This window comes from Cottoperca gobio, chromosome 7 (assembly GCF_900634415.1).
Source record: "Cottoperca gobio chromosome 7, fCotGob3.1, whole genome shotgun sequence".
Classification (NCBI taxonomy): domain Eukaryota; kingdom Metazoa; phylum Chordata; class Actinopteri; order Perciformes; family Bovichtidae; genus Cottoperca; species Cottoperca gobio.
Genome location: NC_041361.1, coordinates 5050681 through 5064915, shown reverse-complemented (window position 1 = coordinate 5064915; position 14235 = coordinate 5050681). Strand labels below are relative to the sequence as shown.

Genomic DNA, 14235 nt, shown 5'->3' with positions numbered 1-14235 from the left:
CGCTATCTGCCCATGACTTAACACGGACTACTCATGAGTGGCTAAATGTTTCCATCTTTTATCTCCGTCGCTGTGCAGCGTGCAGCTCTCAGAAGGTGGAGGTCTTGATAGAGCCAAATGATCACTTCTACATTAATATGAGCGTTGTGTTTTTCTGACAGATGCTAATCGCGGTGACGAGATGTATGACAGATCCGGCTCATGATAACCCTGTTATCCCAGCGATTAATGCTGTCATCATGTAAACAAATGATAATGTTTTTTATTTGTCATAGCAGAAATAACTCAAACAGGTTTATTTGTTAGAAGCTTCCTCATTAAGATATTTTTCATCAAAGAATAAAATAATATGTATTAAAAACAATTATATGTTAGAGAACAGTGGAATAAAAACAACAACATGGAAATATTGTGTGGCTGAAAGCCATAAATCAAGCAGGAGACAATGAAAGTGTCAAAATGTTGAATTATTTCAGAGAACATTGCGTGTTTGATCACGGCTTTGAATCTTCCATGAAAGCACATTTCCTTCTTCAAACACTCCCTGCAGAGTGTGGCCTCACAGTGGAAAATAAGAGCGAAAGAGCGACAAGAGAAAGTTGGCTGGCAAGTACCGGCTCCCCTGGCGTCTTTTGCAGCACACAGCCAAGATGGCCATATTGTGTCTCTAAACAAATCGAATAGTTGGCACTGAGACAAGCCAGCCTCTGTGGTGTTCAGATTCACGAGTCAGCACGAATGAGCTCCTTCATTCCCAGGTCACCGCATGCAGCAGCCGGCAGGGAGCCTCAGTCGCGTTTACTCAACTGCTGTATGGCAACTGTGTCATTAGTCTTTTGACTGCGAGTGGAAAAAAATAAAAATAAGCAGGATTGATTACTTTGTGCTATGTTTTTAAAACTAAATGCAGTCCATCTCAAGTTCTTTCCAATTCATTAAGTTGTATTGTGACTAAAGACTCCTGCTGGATCGAGGCTGAGCCTTATGTAATATAAAGATTAAACGTTCATCCAGGCTCGAGGGTTTCACTACACAGCACAGCAAACACACCTTGTTTTACAGTCCGGCACAGTATCACGACTGGCATTTACTAAACTCACCTTTAAAATGGTAGTTTATTCTGGCAGTTAATGTTCAGTAAATAGATGAAGGAAAATGTCCAAGAGGGAAAAATGGTTTAAACTTTGAATGTCTTGTTTTGTCCAACCAACGATCCAAAACCCAAATATAGTCAATTTACAATTATATAAAACAGACAAAAGCAGCAAATCCTCTCATCTAAGAAGCTGTAATCCTAGAACGTTTGGCATTATTGCTTAAAAATGAACAAAAACAATTTATTTAACGGGTTATAAAAAATATGCAGATTCATTTTCAATCAATGAAACGGCTAACTGTTTAAGCTAACCCATCTTGTGGCCCGATGATAATGTCCCCCAACTTCCTCTTTCCCTCCCCACGGACCACAGTCTTTCTTCCCTCTGTAAACAAATGTTGTTTCATTTCATTCAACCCAGTTTTCATATGTGGAGTGGCTAAAACTTTATAAAACACCTGGCGAAATGACGTAATCCAGTACTTCAAGCTCAAGTCTTATCAACAGCTCTCTGACACCATGTACACATAACGTGAACATTATAACCTTTTACATTAAGTATGTATACAACTGTCATTTTTATGGTGTATAGCCTACATAAATATAATAGGAAAACATTCAGAATCATGTCAAATAAAGAAGCTTACACTGTCTACTGTATACATATACTATATTCCCACATAGAGCTGTAATCTCTAAGGAGTCCAGAAATCTTTTTTCTTGTGAAACATATATGGCTCCTCTCTCAGTGATAAATGTCAGTTTTTTTTTACGACAGCGCTGAAAGAGAAACATCTATGTGACACACACACACCTACGCAAACGGCATCAACACACCACATACATACCAACACACACGTACAGTACACAGACTTTAAAAGCCTCAGATGCTCACATCCATTACCGACTTCCCAACAATATCTCTTTACAAGCAAATAAAGGGTATTAATGTAAAAGCTGTCACCCATCCAGTTATACGTGTCAGACAGTCAAACTCTGAGGGAAAAAAGATGTTCATTGGAAGAGAAAAGAATCAATAAAAAGGAAAGAGAGAAAGTTAAAAGGGAGATAAACCACAAACTACTGTACTCACTGGGATGCAAGCAGGCTGTTTGCTCAGAGACCAACAAGAGGCACTGAGATAAGGAGCATCAGCCGCTCGGATCGATCGCTGCAAGTTCTGTTTATGTACTGTGTGTGTGTGTGTGTGTGTGTGTGTGTGTGTGTGTGTGTGTGTGTGTGTGTGTGTGTGTGTGTGTGTGTGTGTGTGTGTGTTGGGGGGGTACATGTGACCATTAGGCCTGTACTGCGAAGTGAGTTCAACATCCCGAGGATATCGTTGTGTTATCTGGCTTAACTAACACTAACAACCGCGATACCGCTAAACCGTCCTACGAAGGTGGTTATCAGCTTTGTTCACTAACCAGGGTTTCCCACTCTGGCTATGAGCGTTCACGAAAAAGGGGGGGGGGGGCAGCACATGACCAAGGACAAGTGTGATGTCAGCATTTTACAAATGAAGAGCAAACTACTATATTAGACAAATACAAAGAAGTTTAACACATAATCTAAGAGAAACCAAATGCAGGAAGGAGAGTGGGCAAAAAATCTCCAACTGTGTGAAAGTGTAGATTAATAGTAATATGATATCGCTGACCCAGCTAGGGCACAAGACGATTTCCATTAAACGAAGGTGTTACATTAAATGTATTCTACCAGAATATAAGATCCTCTCGGGGAAATTATGACGTGTATGATAATACTTTGGTCTTATTCTTTCCGCTGCAAACCCCGGCAGTGATAAACGGACTTGGGAGCAAATAAGAAGTAATATAAAAACATAATTCAAAGCGGTGAGGAGACTTGCTTTCATATATTGATAATAAAACACAGCATGGGCCTACGCTACAGTCTGTGTGACTAAGCACACTACACACAGCTCAAGAAGCTGACAAAAAGTGAATATATATGATATGATTTGATATAAATTTGACACGTTGGAGTCGTGCTTACAGAGAAACAGGCTGAATGCATTGCCTTGTGTTACTTTGCTCCAGGTACTTTTATGTATGCTGTGGGCGAGATATGAACGTAGACCTATTGACCGCTTTGAATTATATTCTTATGTATTCTTTGTATTTTCTCCCAAGTCTGTTTCACACCAGTTGCAGTCGAAAAATAAGAACACGCCATAAAAATACACCTCAGCAACGCATTAATTGAACGGAATAAACACATGTAATCATAGATACACGCCCTATATGAGGCAGTGATTTAAAAAACCTGTGGATTTACGCATTCACAGAGTGAGATTTCTTTGCCAGCTCTTTTGCCTGCATTAGGCTAAATGTGTCTAAACTTTTAGCCTGGATTACGACTTTATATAGCCTATAACTTCTTTATATTTGTGTGATAGTATCTAAAGATCCGTGTACTGAGCTGTGATTGGTCAACTGGGTATTTCAAACGTTGATCTCTTAAGTGGAACAAAAGTGAGGTGTGCAGCATGAGTTACCATGGTGATCTAACCCGGTAAGAAGTGAACCACCGTCGTAGGACTGAAAACCCAGCAGGGTTAACCCTGAAGTTACCTCGCTAACCCAAGTCCTGCTTCGTAGTGCAGGCCTCAGCAGATATGCACAATGGAAGCAGTATTATGTTCCTTTACACAAGTAAAAGTAGCAATGACCAGGGATAGAAAGAGTCTGCAGCCACAAGCACACATAGCAAAAGAAAATAGCTGCACAGTTTTTGCACTAAGTGCGGTACACACACCTCTGCCTTGTCAAGCAACAACGACCTTCTCCTCTGTAGCCATTCACAACCATTACATTACATTACAGTTCATTTAGCTGACGCTTTTGTCCAAAGCGACTTACCATAAGTGCAAACAATCATGAGGATACGAACAGCAAGAATCTTGCAAGTGCATTAGCTTCAAATAGGTACAATCATTTAAGTGCAGTGCAATAGCTTTAAATAAGCCAAAAGTGCATACAGAAAAAAAACATCACAATGTGTTCTTGGACTCACCTTTCTGAGCGGCTTGAGCAAAGTCCTTCCCAATCTACTGCAACTTCTCTGCTCGTTCATGCTCAAAGGATAATTATAGCCTATCCACTTCGCAAACTTTTCAAACATGTTGAACTGAATGAGGCTCTGCAGTCAAACCAGGAATTATTGTCAGGACTACTTGAGTCTAAAAATAGCACTAGTCACCATGGAGCTCCGTCTAAAAAATGTATTTAATTGTTTTGCTGTTTTGTTTTTTAAATCAATAACATCTGAATTATTCTTTCTTTTAAAATGACAATATTGAATATAGAATTAAAAAAACAAAAATGTTTTATGTATATATGAACTTTGACCCTGCGCAAGCTAAATGAGATGAGCTTCGCGGAAGCAGCTACGATGGGGCGCGAGGTGCGTTTTTAATGGCAGAAAAGTGAAAGAAAACAAACTATTTTCACAATGATTGGGAGGAAGAATTATTCTTTACAACAGTGAAAGAAAAGTGTGTATGTCTCATTTGCGGGGTGACGGCAAAGCGGCAAAATGTGGAGACACTTACGTGTACGTGTCACACAGAAGCTACCATGCTAACTACCATGCTAACTAACTACCATGCTAACTACCATGCTAACTACTATGCTAACTACACACCTGCAGCACTGCGGGCAGAACAAGCTGAGAGTTAAAGCAGCTTTGAGCAGCAGCATCTCTTTTCACGAGGCCGGTGAACAAGTCACAGAAAGCATCGGAAGCTTCATTTAGAGCTGCACATTTTTAATAAACTATAAGAAAGCCTCTTCGGACGGAGAGGTCTTGAAAGGTGCAATGATGTTATTGAAAACACTGTTCTAGAGACGAGAAGAAAGGTTCTGATGTGATCTCCACTCTCTGATGTTACAAAGAGAATATGATCTGAAGATGTGACAGTTAATGATTTCCTTAATCTTTTTACAGAAGTGATATTTTGTACTAAAATATAACTGGTGTGATTTTGAACCAAATGCTACAAATGTGCTCATTCATACAAAACTGTCAATAAAGATATTTACAAACATATCAGAGATGTGATAACTCTGACTTTCAAATGTTGAAATAGATTGAGAACATACATAATAATGTTGCATGATAAAATATATCTGTGTTTCCTACCATCAATCATTGTGAGGAATAATTAACATTAATATGTGATCAGTCTCTTCACATATATGAATATTTATTATTATTAATGATAATATTATCATTTAAGGTGAACCGTGCAACTATGTTATTCAGGAAGTTTGTATCAAACAAGTAGCTCTTCGTATTATCAGTACCCTTGAAGTAGCTCTCAGTATCATAAAGGTTGATGACCCCTGATGTAGACTATATGTATGCTACTGTAGTAGAAGGCTAAAAAGTATGCGTAAAATGGAAATACTCAAGTAAAGTATTGCAGTACTTGAGTAGTTGTACTTAGTTACTTTGTTCACCTGTAGATACTCACTCCTCTGTCAAATACCAATTTATGATGAGAAGTTTAGGCTATGTACCAGTGATTATATAGATGATTATATCAGTTAAATTGATTATATGTCAATGGGAAGCAGAAAATGTGAGCTGTCAGTGTCATTTGTTAACCACCGCACAGTAGACAAAAAAGCATAATTTACACTGCCACGATGAGAAATGAGTATTGGCTATAAAAGAGTCCATTTGTCATCTTCAACAACGTAATTCCATTTCACACACAGATCAGTTGTATCAGTGGCAGCTCGTCCTCATTTTAAAACCATTAATGACTTTCCTCCAGAGAATTCTGCAGAATGGACGTGATCATTTTGTCCTGTGTGTGTGTGTGTGTGTGTGTGTGTGTGTGTGTGTGTGTGTGTGTGTGTGTGTGTGTCTGTCAGTGTCCAATGTATTTACTCACATATCAGTGTGAAGTAAGTGTTTAATTATTGTGCTGTTTGAGCGGCGCTACAGCGTGCTCTGTCAACATTTGTACTGAAATGAACGATGAAAGATTTTGCATATAAAAATCTCATATTGATATTGGCCTCTTCTTTGGTATCTGTTCAGAGAGATCCTAATTGTTATTCATCATCGTTTACCTCCATCTCATACTCAGATCAGTGGAGGCAGTAGTAAAGAGGATGAGGAGGCAGGGGATGATGGCAAACAAGCTACAGCTGGGAAAACATAGGAGGCACATTGTGCTAGTCATGTAGTGTGTCACTGCCTCCCAGTGGTGACTACGAATGCTGCACGATTTATGCATCTTCCTTCAGCCCTGAGCTAATCTTTAGCTGCTCTGACTCATGCTTACTTCCGTGACCTAATACAGGCACCACATTTTATTTGCCTGAGATCTGGTTCCTGTATTCTTCAAACTTCTAAGAGTTTCAGACAAAGAGCAATTTAGGAGTTAAAAGGTTCTTGGCTGAGTCACATCGCATCTCCCTCTCATTTGTCAGGACTACAGCGCCGAGTCGGGAGAGTGAAGAATAAGACACATTTGTCAAGCGACTCACTCCTACTTACAACAAAGTCTAGAAGGAAAGGTTAAGGGCAACTTTCAAGTAATCACATGATTAATCACATGTAAAAAGCTTTTCAGGTTCCGTGTTTGAAAAATATGGTAAAGTGCCCACTACGCTGCCCTTTCCAGTGAGGAAGATGTGATGGAGTGCCAACCCTACCTTTCCTATTCAGGGTACTTTAATGGATTATCTGCATGGCTTTTGGGTTTTTTTTTTAAATAACAATCCCTCCGAGGGACTTTTCTTTTGGAATCATATTCAGGGCTTCAACCCAACATTGTGTTTATGGATAAATAAATCTTATTATTCATCTTTTTTTCCAAAAAGATCTTTGAAAAACATCAGTGTGAGCTCCATCAGCAGCTGCTGACAGGTTAAAACTCCTCTGCAGCTCGGAGACATTTCAGCTGAGATGTGAGTCCCTTCACAAGTTGATAAAGTGCTTTTACTCTTCGTCCTAAAAGAAGAACCAGCGATCTATCCATCTAGCTTGACGTGCTTTTGTTATCACTTTACATTGTCTGCAGTGTTTAAATTCTGCAGGCTGTTCACCTGAGACTGCAGGTGACAGAGGGAGCGGATCATTTGACCTTCACTTGCATATGTGCATATCCCTTAAAATGTAAAATCTTACAACCTAATGAAAATGGAGTATTTTTAACAAAACAAAATAACATTTACCCCTTAGTAATTTAAAGGACCTAAATTCTTAAAATAAGATACAAACTGAGTTTAATGTTTTTTTTCTAAACCTCAAAGATTTGAGTTTATTATGTCTTTTATTTTTGAGCGGATTTTACATTCAACCATAAGGATTAATTTATTATCTGAATAAGAGAAATAATCCCATAAAATGCATTGATTAGTATTAGAACACACAACATTCACCTTAAATAAAAATGTATTATGTTTTTAAGAGGTTAACGACTTCTTAAAATGTACAAAATAACATTACAGGTCAGATTTGTACTTATATCTACATTTTGACTGTTTGTAGTTTGACAAATAAATAAAGGTTGTGGGATGTACTTATGCGGCAAACGTTTCCCATCACCAAAGTCATATCTTACAATAAAGAGATCCGGCGGGAGTTTGTTGAACGATGGCAATAAAGATTTGGTTTTAAAGCTTTTGAAGCATGCTTTCTTGCAGCCAACAGTTGCTAAATGGAACAGACGCTTCAAAATTGACCCATTTTCTGTGTCACACGAGATATGTGTTGTCATCTCGAGACATGTGCTATATACGTGGATGCATATGTGGGGGGAAATAAACACAATCACACACAGAAAAGTGGCAGACGCATGGAAAATGCTAAATATTCATTCACTTTTACAGAAGAGAAAAAAACGAATACCAAGGTACGTACGGCTAATAACAGGAGGCTTAATAATACTTTCCAGTGGACTACATTTTTATATTTCAAATTAATTTGCAGTAGTCCTCATAAGAGCATAATTATCTTTCCGCAGAGTACTAGCACCAGCTCCCATTTTGACGAGTCTCTATTTAGTTATCCCTTTCAAGATCATTCATTTTATGTAGCACTTTACTTTGATCCGTGTCCCACATGGAAACCTCTCACAAAATCTAAAATTGTTTGGGCGGATAATAAAATGGCTACATAAGATGAAGGGATTCTTCTGTCACCATGGGGAATTTTTTCCTGGGTCTATATTACACTAATGTATTAGGAAGGAAAGATCACCTCTCTCTGTTTCAGTCCACTTCAACCAGCATGCATGGAAAATGCTGCAATGATAATGAACAGTACAAAAGATTTAACGAACAGCAGGATTGTACTCTGATTTAATTGAATCTCATTATTTTGTAACCCAAACCTTTTATGCAAGGACTTCAAAACGAGACTAACATGGAAGTGACCATCCATAGCACACCATGCCGTCTAATTTGTAGCTGTTTAAGCCTCTTTGTTATAAAAAGTTTGGGCATCTCCTCTGCAATCCATCAATGTAAACTAATTGTGTCCTGGTTTGGTGCCAATACTTTCTTTGTACCACTCGTTTGATTACCGGTTCCCGGAAAATGTATATTTGAATCGATGAATTCAGTACGAACACGCAGACTAATTTGTATTTAAAATGATAGCTACAAATGTTGATTTGGCAGATATTGATTATCTGATGAAATTATGAAAACAAGGCCAGCCAATGAGAAAAGGTCTGGTTAATGTAAGCATGCAGCACAGCAGTGTGCACAGAGGAATCATCCAAAAGATGAGTTACATCTGTATTTTCCTTTTACTCTCCCTTTAACACAGTGATGCCTGACAGGTAGAAGGATGAGGGACTTCGACCAATGAGGGCCAACGAGATGACGTTTCAGTCTGCCTTACTGTATCTCAGAGAATAGGTTCAATTTCATTTTCTTTCTACTACCAAAAACGTTAATCCGTCACATGTTAGATCACATTCTGGCCACATGAACACTCTTAGTGCATGCACGCTTGTCTTCCCTGCTTTCTCTGAGCGTGGGCATCCATGGAGCAATTACCTCCTTAGTTCTGAGAGTTCACACATTAGTAATTTACCATTAAAATGTTGTATGTTTTAACACTTAACAATTAATCAACAGACAAAAGTAACTGTTTGATGTTAGGCAAATAACTCAGTGATAATGAAAACATGCACAGAAGTATCCTATAGGAGAGCCGAGGAGTGCGGCCCGGGTTCAGTTCCAGTCGGGGCCGTTTACACCTCTCTATCGATGACGCAGAAATGCCCAAAAAACACTTTTAGAAAAGAAAAGAGGAGACTATAATAATGAAATATAACAACATGATAGTCATTTTGCCACTTTTAATAATAAAAATGATTAGTATTGATATTGAACCACATGTTGTGGTCTCACCCATCACAACTTTCTGTTTTTGTTTCCATACAGCCATAAGAGTAATTTGCATTTATGTATTGCATTTCTATATGTCTTATATGTGGTATCTTTCCTTTCTTGCTTCCTGTTAAAGGGTTTTTATCCGAATCATGGGTGTAATGATCGAGGGTGTCGTATGCTGTGCAGATTGTAAAGCTCCTTGAGCTAATTTGAGGTTTGTGATATTGGACTATATAAATATAATTGACATGACTTGACTTTTATGCTGCTTGTTCGGCATGTGTGAACTAGATTGGTTATGACTTGAGATCGTCAGGCCCCTGACAACACAAGGTCCCAGATTTAGACTTCTATGGACCCCACAGCTCAACCTGTTCACAGAGGTCAAAAACATGATAATAAAAATAATAAAACAATACTGTTCATTGTGTCTGAATCAAATCAAATCACACTTTTACAGATGAACACAGGGATGAACATCAGCCAGCGGCTGCACGGACGTATACTGCCCTCTAGTGGCGAAACTCTTTACATTAGTCTTTGTGACTTTCCTTTCCTCACATTTCCCCAAAGACTGTTATCACCTGTAGAGGGCCCCCTTGTCAAAGTTATTGTATCTTAATACTTTTCCTTATTCTCTGTCATGAGATCATACAGAATGATGAAATCCATACTATTTGAAACACTTTGTATAGTCTGACTTGTTGCACAAAGTAAAGATTATGTGATGTGACAATATAAGGAAGAGAGGAAACATTTCTGTCCCCAAGCAGCCGGAGCAGATGGCATTTCATAACCAAATCACCGTTTCAGATTATATTGCCCAATCAGTTTTACATTTATATGTAAAGTAGCTTACTATTCCGGCAGTTCAACAGATGGCTTGAAATGTATGCTTGGGGACACTTATGTAAAGACTTCATGATTTCTGTTCCTCATTTCAAACCAAAAACAGATTTTAAAAATAGAAATTGGAGGCAACGTGCAGACGTTAGAAGACACATGATGTGATTTTATCGTGCGACTGCAGAGAAGGTGAAGACTTTAACTATTGGGTGCTGCACTCGAGCTTGGAGGTATTTTCTTCTTTGTGTTGTTTATGTATTATTTACTTCATAGCTCAGACAGACTGGAAAACAACAAAGGTTCCTGGAATATGCAATATGAACATACTCTCGGATAAGTAAAAGTCCTGCATTGAAAAAGTCACTCAAGTAAAAGTACTTAAGTATTATTAGCAAAACTCACTTAAAGTATTAAGAGTGGAAGTATTCATAATTCAGAGTGTGTTGCAGACTGTTATCTTATATCTTATATCACTAATGCATTTATGTGCAAGGAGCATTTTACTGTAGTTACTGTAGTAGTTAGAGATAATGTTAATTCTAACTACTTTTTATACTATTTGCTAGTTTAATCTGTAACAACTAATATATTTTATAAGACTATCATATTTTTGTGAATCTGAATGTATAAAGTAACAAGTAACTAAAGCTTTCAGATAAATACAGTTAGTTATCATGAAGTACAATATTTACCTCTGAATTGTAGTGAAGTAGAAGAAGCATGAAAGGAAACTACTCAAGTAAGGTGTACCTCAAGTTTTTACTCAAGTACAATACTTAAAGTAAATGTAAATGTAAGTAAATGAACTTGTTCTCATCCAACAACTGTTGTTTTTCCCAGTAAGCACTGATTTGGTCAAACTTCAAGGTTAAAAGTCAGCTGAATTTGGTTGAAATGTGCGATTCATAAAACCATTGTTTCAACATCATCTCAATGACTGTAATTAAGTGCAAAACAGGTCTTAAGTACGTATAAATATGTGGTTAAAACAACAGTTTTGTGTAACAGATGTCTAAAAACATTCACTTTACAGCCAGGTTATTGCCCATTTTCAACTTTCACATCTAAATCTGATGACGTGCAAATCACCAAATCATTGCCACTGGGTTTATCATCTACTGTAGATCAGTTCGTCACTAGTCAAGTAGTTTTACCAGCACCCTTTGTTCCACTGTATCGGTCCTATAAAAACACAAACAGAACAGAGGAAGATGAATGAACACAATACACATACAAGTGTTCAATCATTCAGCAAACTTTGATTCAAATAAAAACCTTCACACATGTTATGGTCCTTTTCTTTGGTTTAATATAACAATACTGTAAGAGACTCACATCGAATCTGACTACAAACCAAGTCTACATGGAAACGGCTGGAAAGTGACAATTTTTCCAGGATTTTGGGAAGTATACCTGTAACCTGCTACATATCTGTTGTATGCTACATCCATTACATTAGAATCAGTCATCACAATCATAATCTCTTCATATCAGAGTGCATTAATACTGAAAAATGCACGTAAAAGTTATTCTGCCCCCCTTCCATAGTAAGTAACGACATGATTTATTCAATTCACTGAGCTAAGAAGACACATATCTCATGTGCTTGTGAAAGAAATGTAAGGCTTTTTTGATATAAAAGTAAAATGACATCTTCTAGCTATGGCATGAAAAGTGTGGGATTTTGTCTGAAGCTGGAGCAGAGTCCACTGAGGATATTTCACATACCTTAACTGAACAGTTATACAGTCATTAATAAGCACTATATCCAAAATACTGTTGTTAAAATTGTAGATAAAAAGCCCAACTGTTCACATCTCTACATAGCACTCATGCGTTCACATTGTGTGCCATACATTCTCTTTAGCATGCACTGCACTTCCGCTTACATGCGTGGAACATAGCAGAATCACTAACATAAAAGATGTCATGGTAACAGAGGAAAAGATATCTTATCCTTGCTTAACAAATATAATTATCTTCCATAGCCACAACAGACTCAGTGTCTTATGACATGCACGAGGTGTAACACAAAATGCAGTGTCATTTGAAATACCGTGTACAGTCTGTGCAAACACTCTGCCTCACTACGGTGCTCTTTACACTGACTTTCTTCTCGAGCGAGAGAACTCACGAAAGCTATGCCCAGGCGAGAGTGTGCTTCCTGGGGAAGAGAGTCCAGTGTTGTCCCTGGAACCCGGCGAGCAGCCCTGGATCCTATAGGAGACTGAGTTGTAATAAACAGAATTCATATGGCAGCCGTGGTGTTCACTGTGGGACATAAGAGGACTATCACAGATCCCCAAACGGTAGCACACACAGGAGCAGAGGGAGCTGAGGCTCGACTCCGGCCTGTCTCGGCCTGCCTTGATCTGAAAATGCAGCCTGTGTCTGCAGGGGCTTTTTCGTCTCTCCTGATCCTCCGCTGGGGAAGCGATGAGGTTGGTGCGGCTGGTTCCTTCCTCCATAGGGAGGAAGAGCGTACTATGGCTAAGATTGTGCACCGTGTTGCTCCTGTTCCTCTCTCTGTGGCTGCCTCTGCTCTGTTCCCCTACAACATGGAGACCCAGAGAACCATCTAAAAGGCCTCTGTCCCTCTTCAGAGACGCCCTCTCCTGAGCATCTCTCCGCTCATCCTCAGTGTTCATGGTGAGGAAGCGAAGCACCACCAAGTTCAGGAAGGCCCCGATAACAGTTAGCCCCACCAGAATGTACATGAAGCTGAACGCCACGTAGGGCGTTTTCTCCTGAAGGTCCTCCTTTTTCTGCAGGGCTACAAAGTCCCCGAAGCCAATAGTGGTGAGTGTGATGAAGCAGTAGTAGTAAGCGTGGAAGAAGCTCCATCTCTCAAAGTGGGAAAAGGCTGCAGCCCCAACACACAGTGTTCCAATACAGGACAGGAAGCCCACCAGGACCATGTTCTCCATGGACACCTCAGTGTGCCGACAGCCCAGGCACTGCTTCGCCTTATGTAGGAGATAGCGGACAAATGTGTTCATCCTTTCTCCCAGGCTCTGGAACATGACCAAAGTGAGAGGAATTCCCAGGACAGCGTAGAACATGCAGAAGACCTTTCCTGCATCTGTGCCCGGTGCTGCATGTCCATAACCTTAATGCAGAGAGATGAAAATGAGAGGAACACTGTGACGCACACTGTAGCAACACTTGGCTCAGTTGTCTTTTTTCAATTAGCTTTTTTTTTTTAAAAAGCCTTAAATATTGCATTGATTGAACATAGAGAGCTGCATTCTAGCAGCAGAGTATGTCTTTACCTCCCACACTCTGAGGAATAGTGAGTGACCCCAGACACACACACACACACACACACACGCACACACACGCACACACACACACAGATACACACACACACAGTTATCTACATTACATTAATGTTATTATTTTTAAAAATTGCATTGTTGATGATATCCATCAGTTATATCAGTTATGACATGTAATAATATTGTTATAATGTTTCATTGTTTGCATTTTAAAAACTGTACCACCTTGTACAATGTGCTTTGGTAACAATGTGTTTTAATATGGTCATTCCAATAAAGCCTTTTTGAATTTAGAAAGATATTATATTAAGCATTACATCAACTTACCAATGGTAGTGATGACCGTTATGGCAAAGTAAAAAGAGCCAGCAAATTTCCACTGTCTCCCGGCGCGGTGGGGCTCCGCTTGCAGCACTACTCGCTCGATTTCGTGGTAGTCGTCCTCGGAGAAGCGGTACTTCCTCTTCATCTCGTTTCGCTTCTGCTCCAAGATGCGTCTCCGGGAGCTCTCCGACTCGGATTCCAGCGCGTCAAACACCGCAGCGCCGACCAGCAAGTAGGAGAACATGCAGAGGATGAGCGACAGGGTCCGGACGTTTTGCTTCTTCATCCTCGGTGTCGGCATGAAAGT

At 39.2% G+C, this 14235-nt stretch overlaps 1 protein-coding gene across 1 annotated transcript in view; it reads right to left on the bottom strand.

The window, feature by feature from the left end:
• Positions 1-11365: 11365 nt before the first annotated feature.
• Positions 11366-14235, bottom strand: part of kcnk15 (potassium channel, subfamily K, member 15) — a 3164-nt gene continuing 294 nt past the window's right edge. Inside the window, exons 1-2 of the mRNA XM_029436047.1 lie at positions 13932-14235; positions 11366-13435 (exon numbers count right to left, since the gene is read on the bottom strand). The exon at positions 13932-14235 is cut by the window's right edge and continues 294 nt beyond it. Coding sequence (XP_029291907.1) covers positions 12426-13435; positions 13932-14229 — 1308 coding nt within the window. The 5' untranslated portion in view covers positions 14230-14235 and the 3' untranslated portion in view covers positions 11366-12425. The remainder of the gene's footprint in view (positions 13436-13931) is intronic.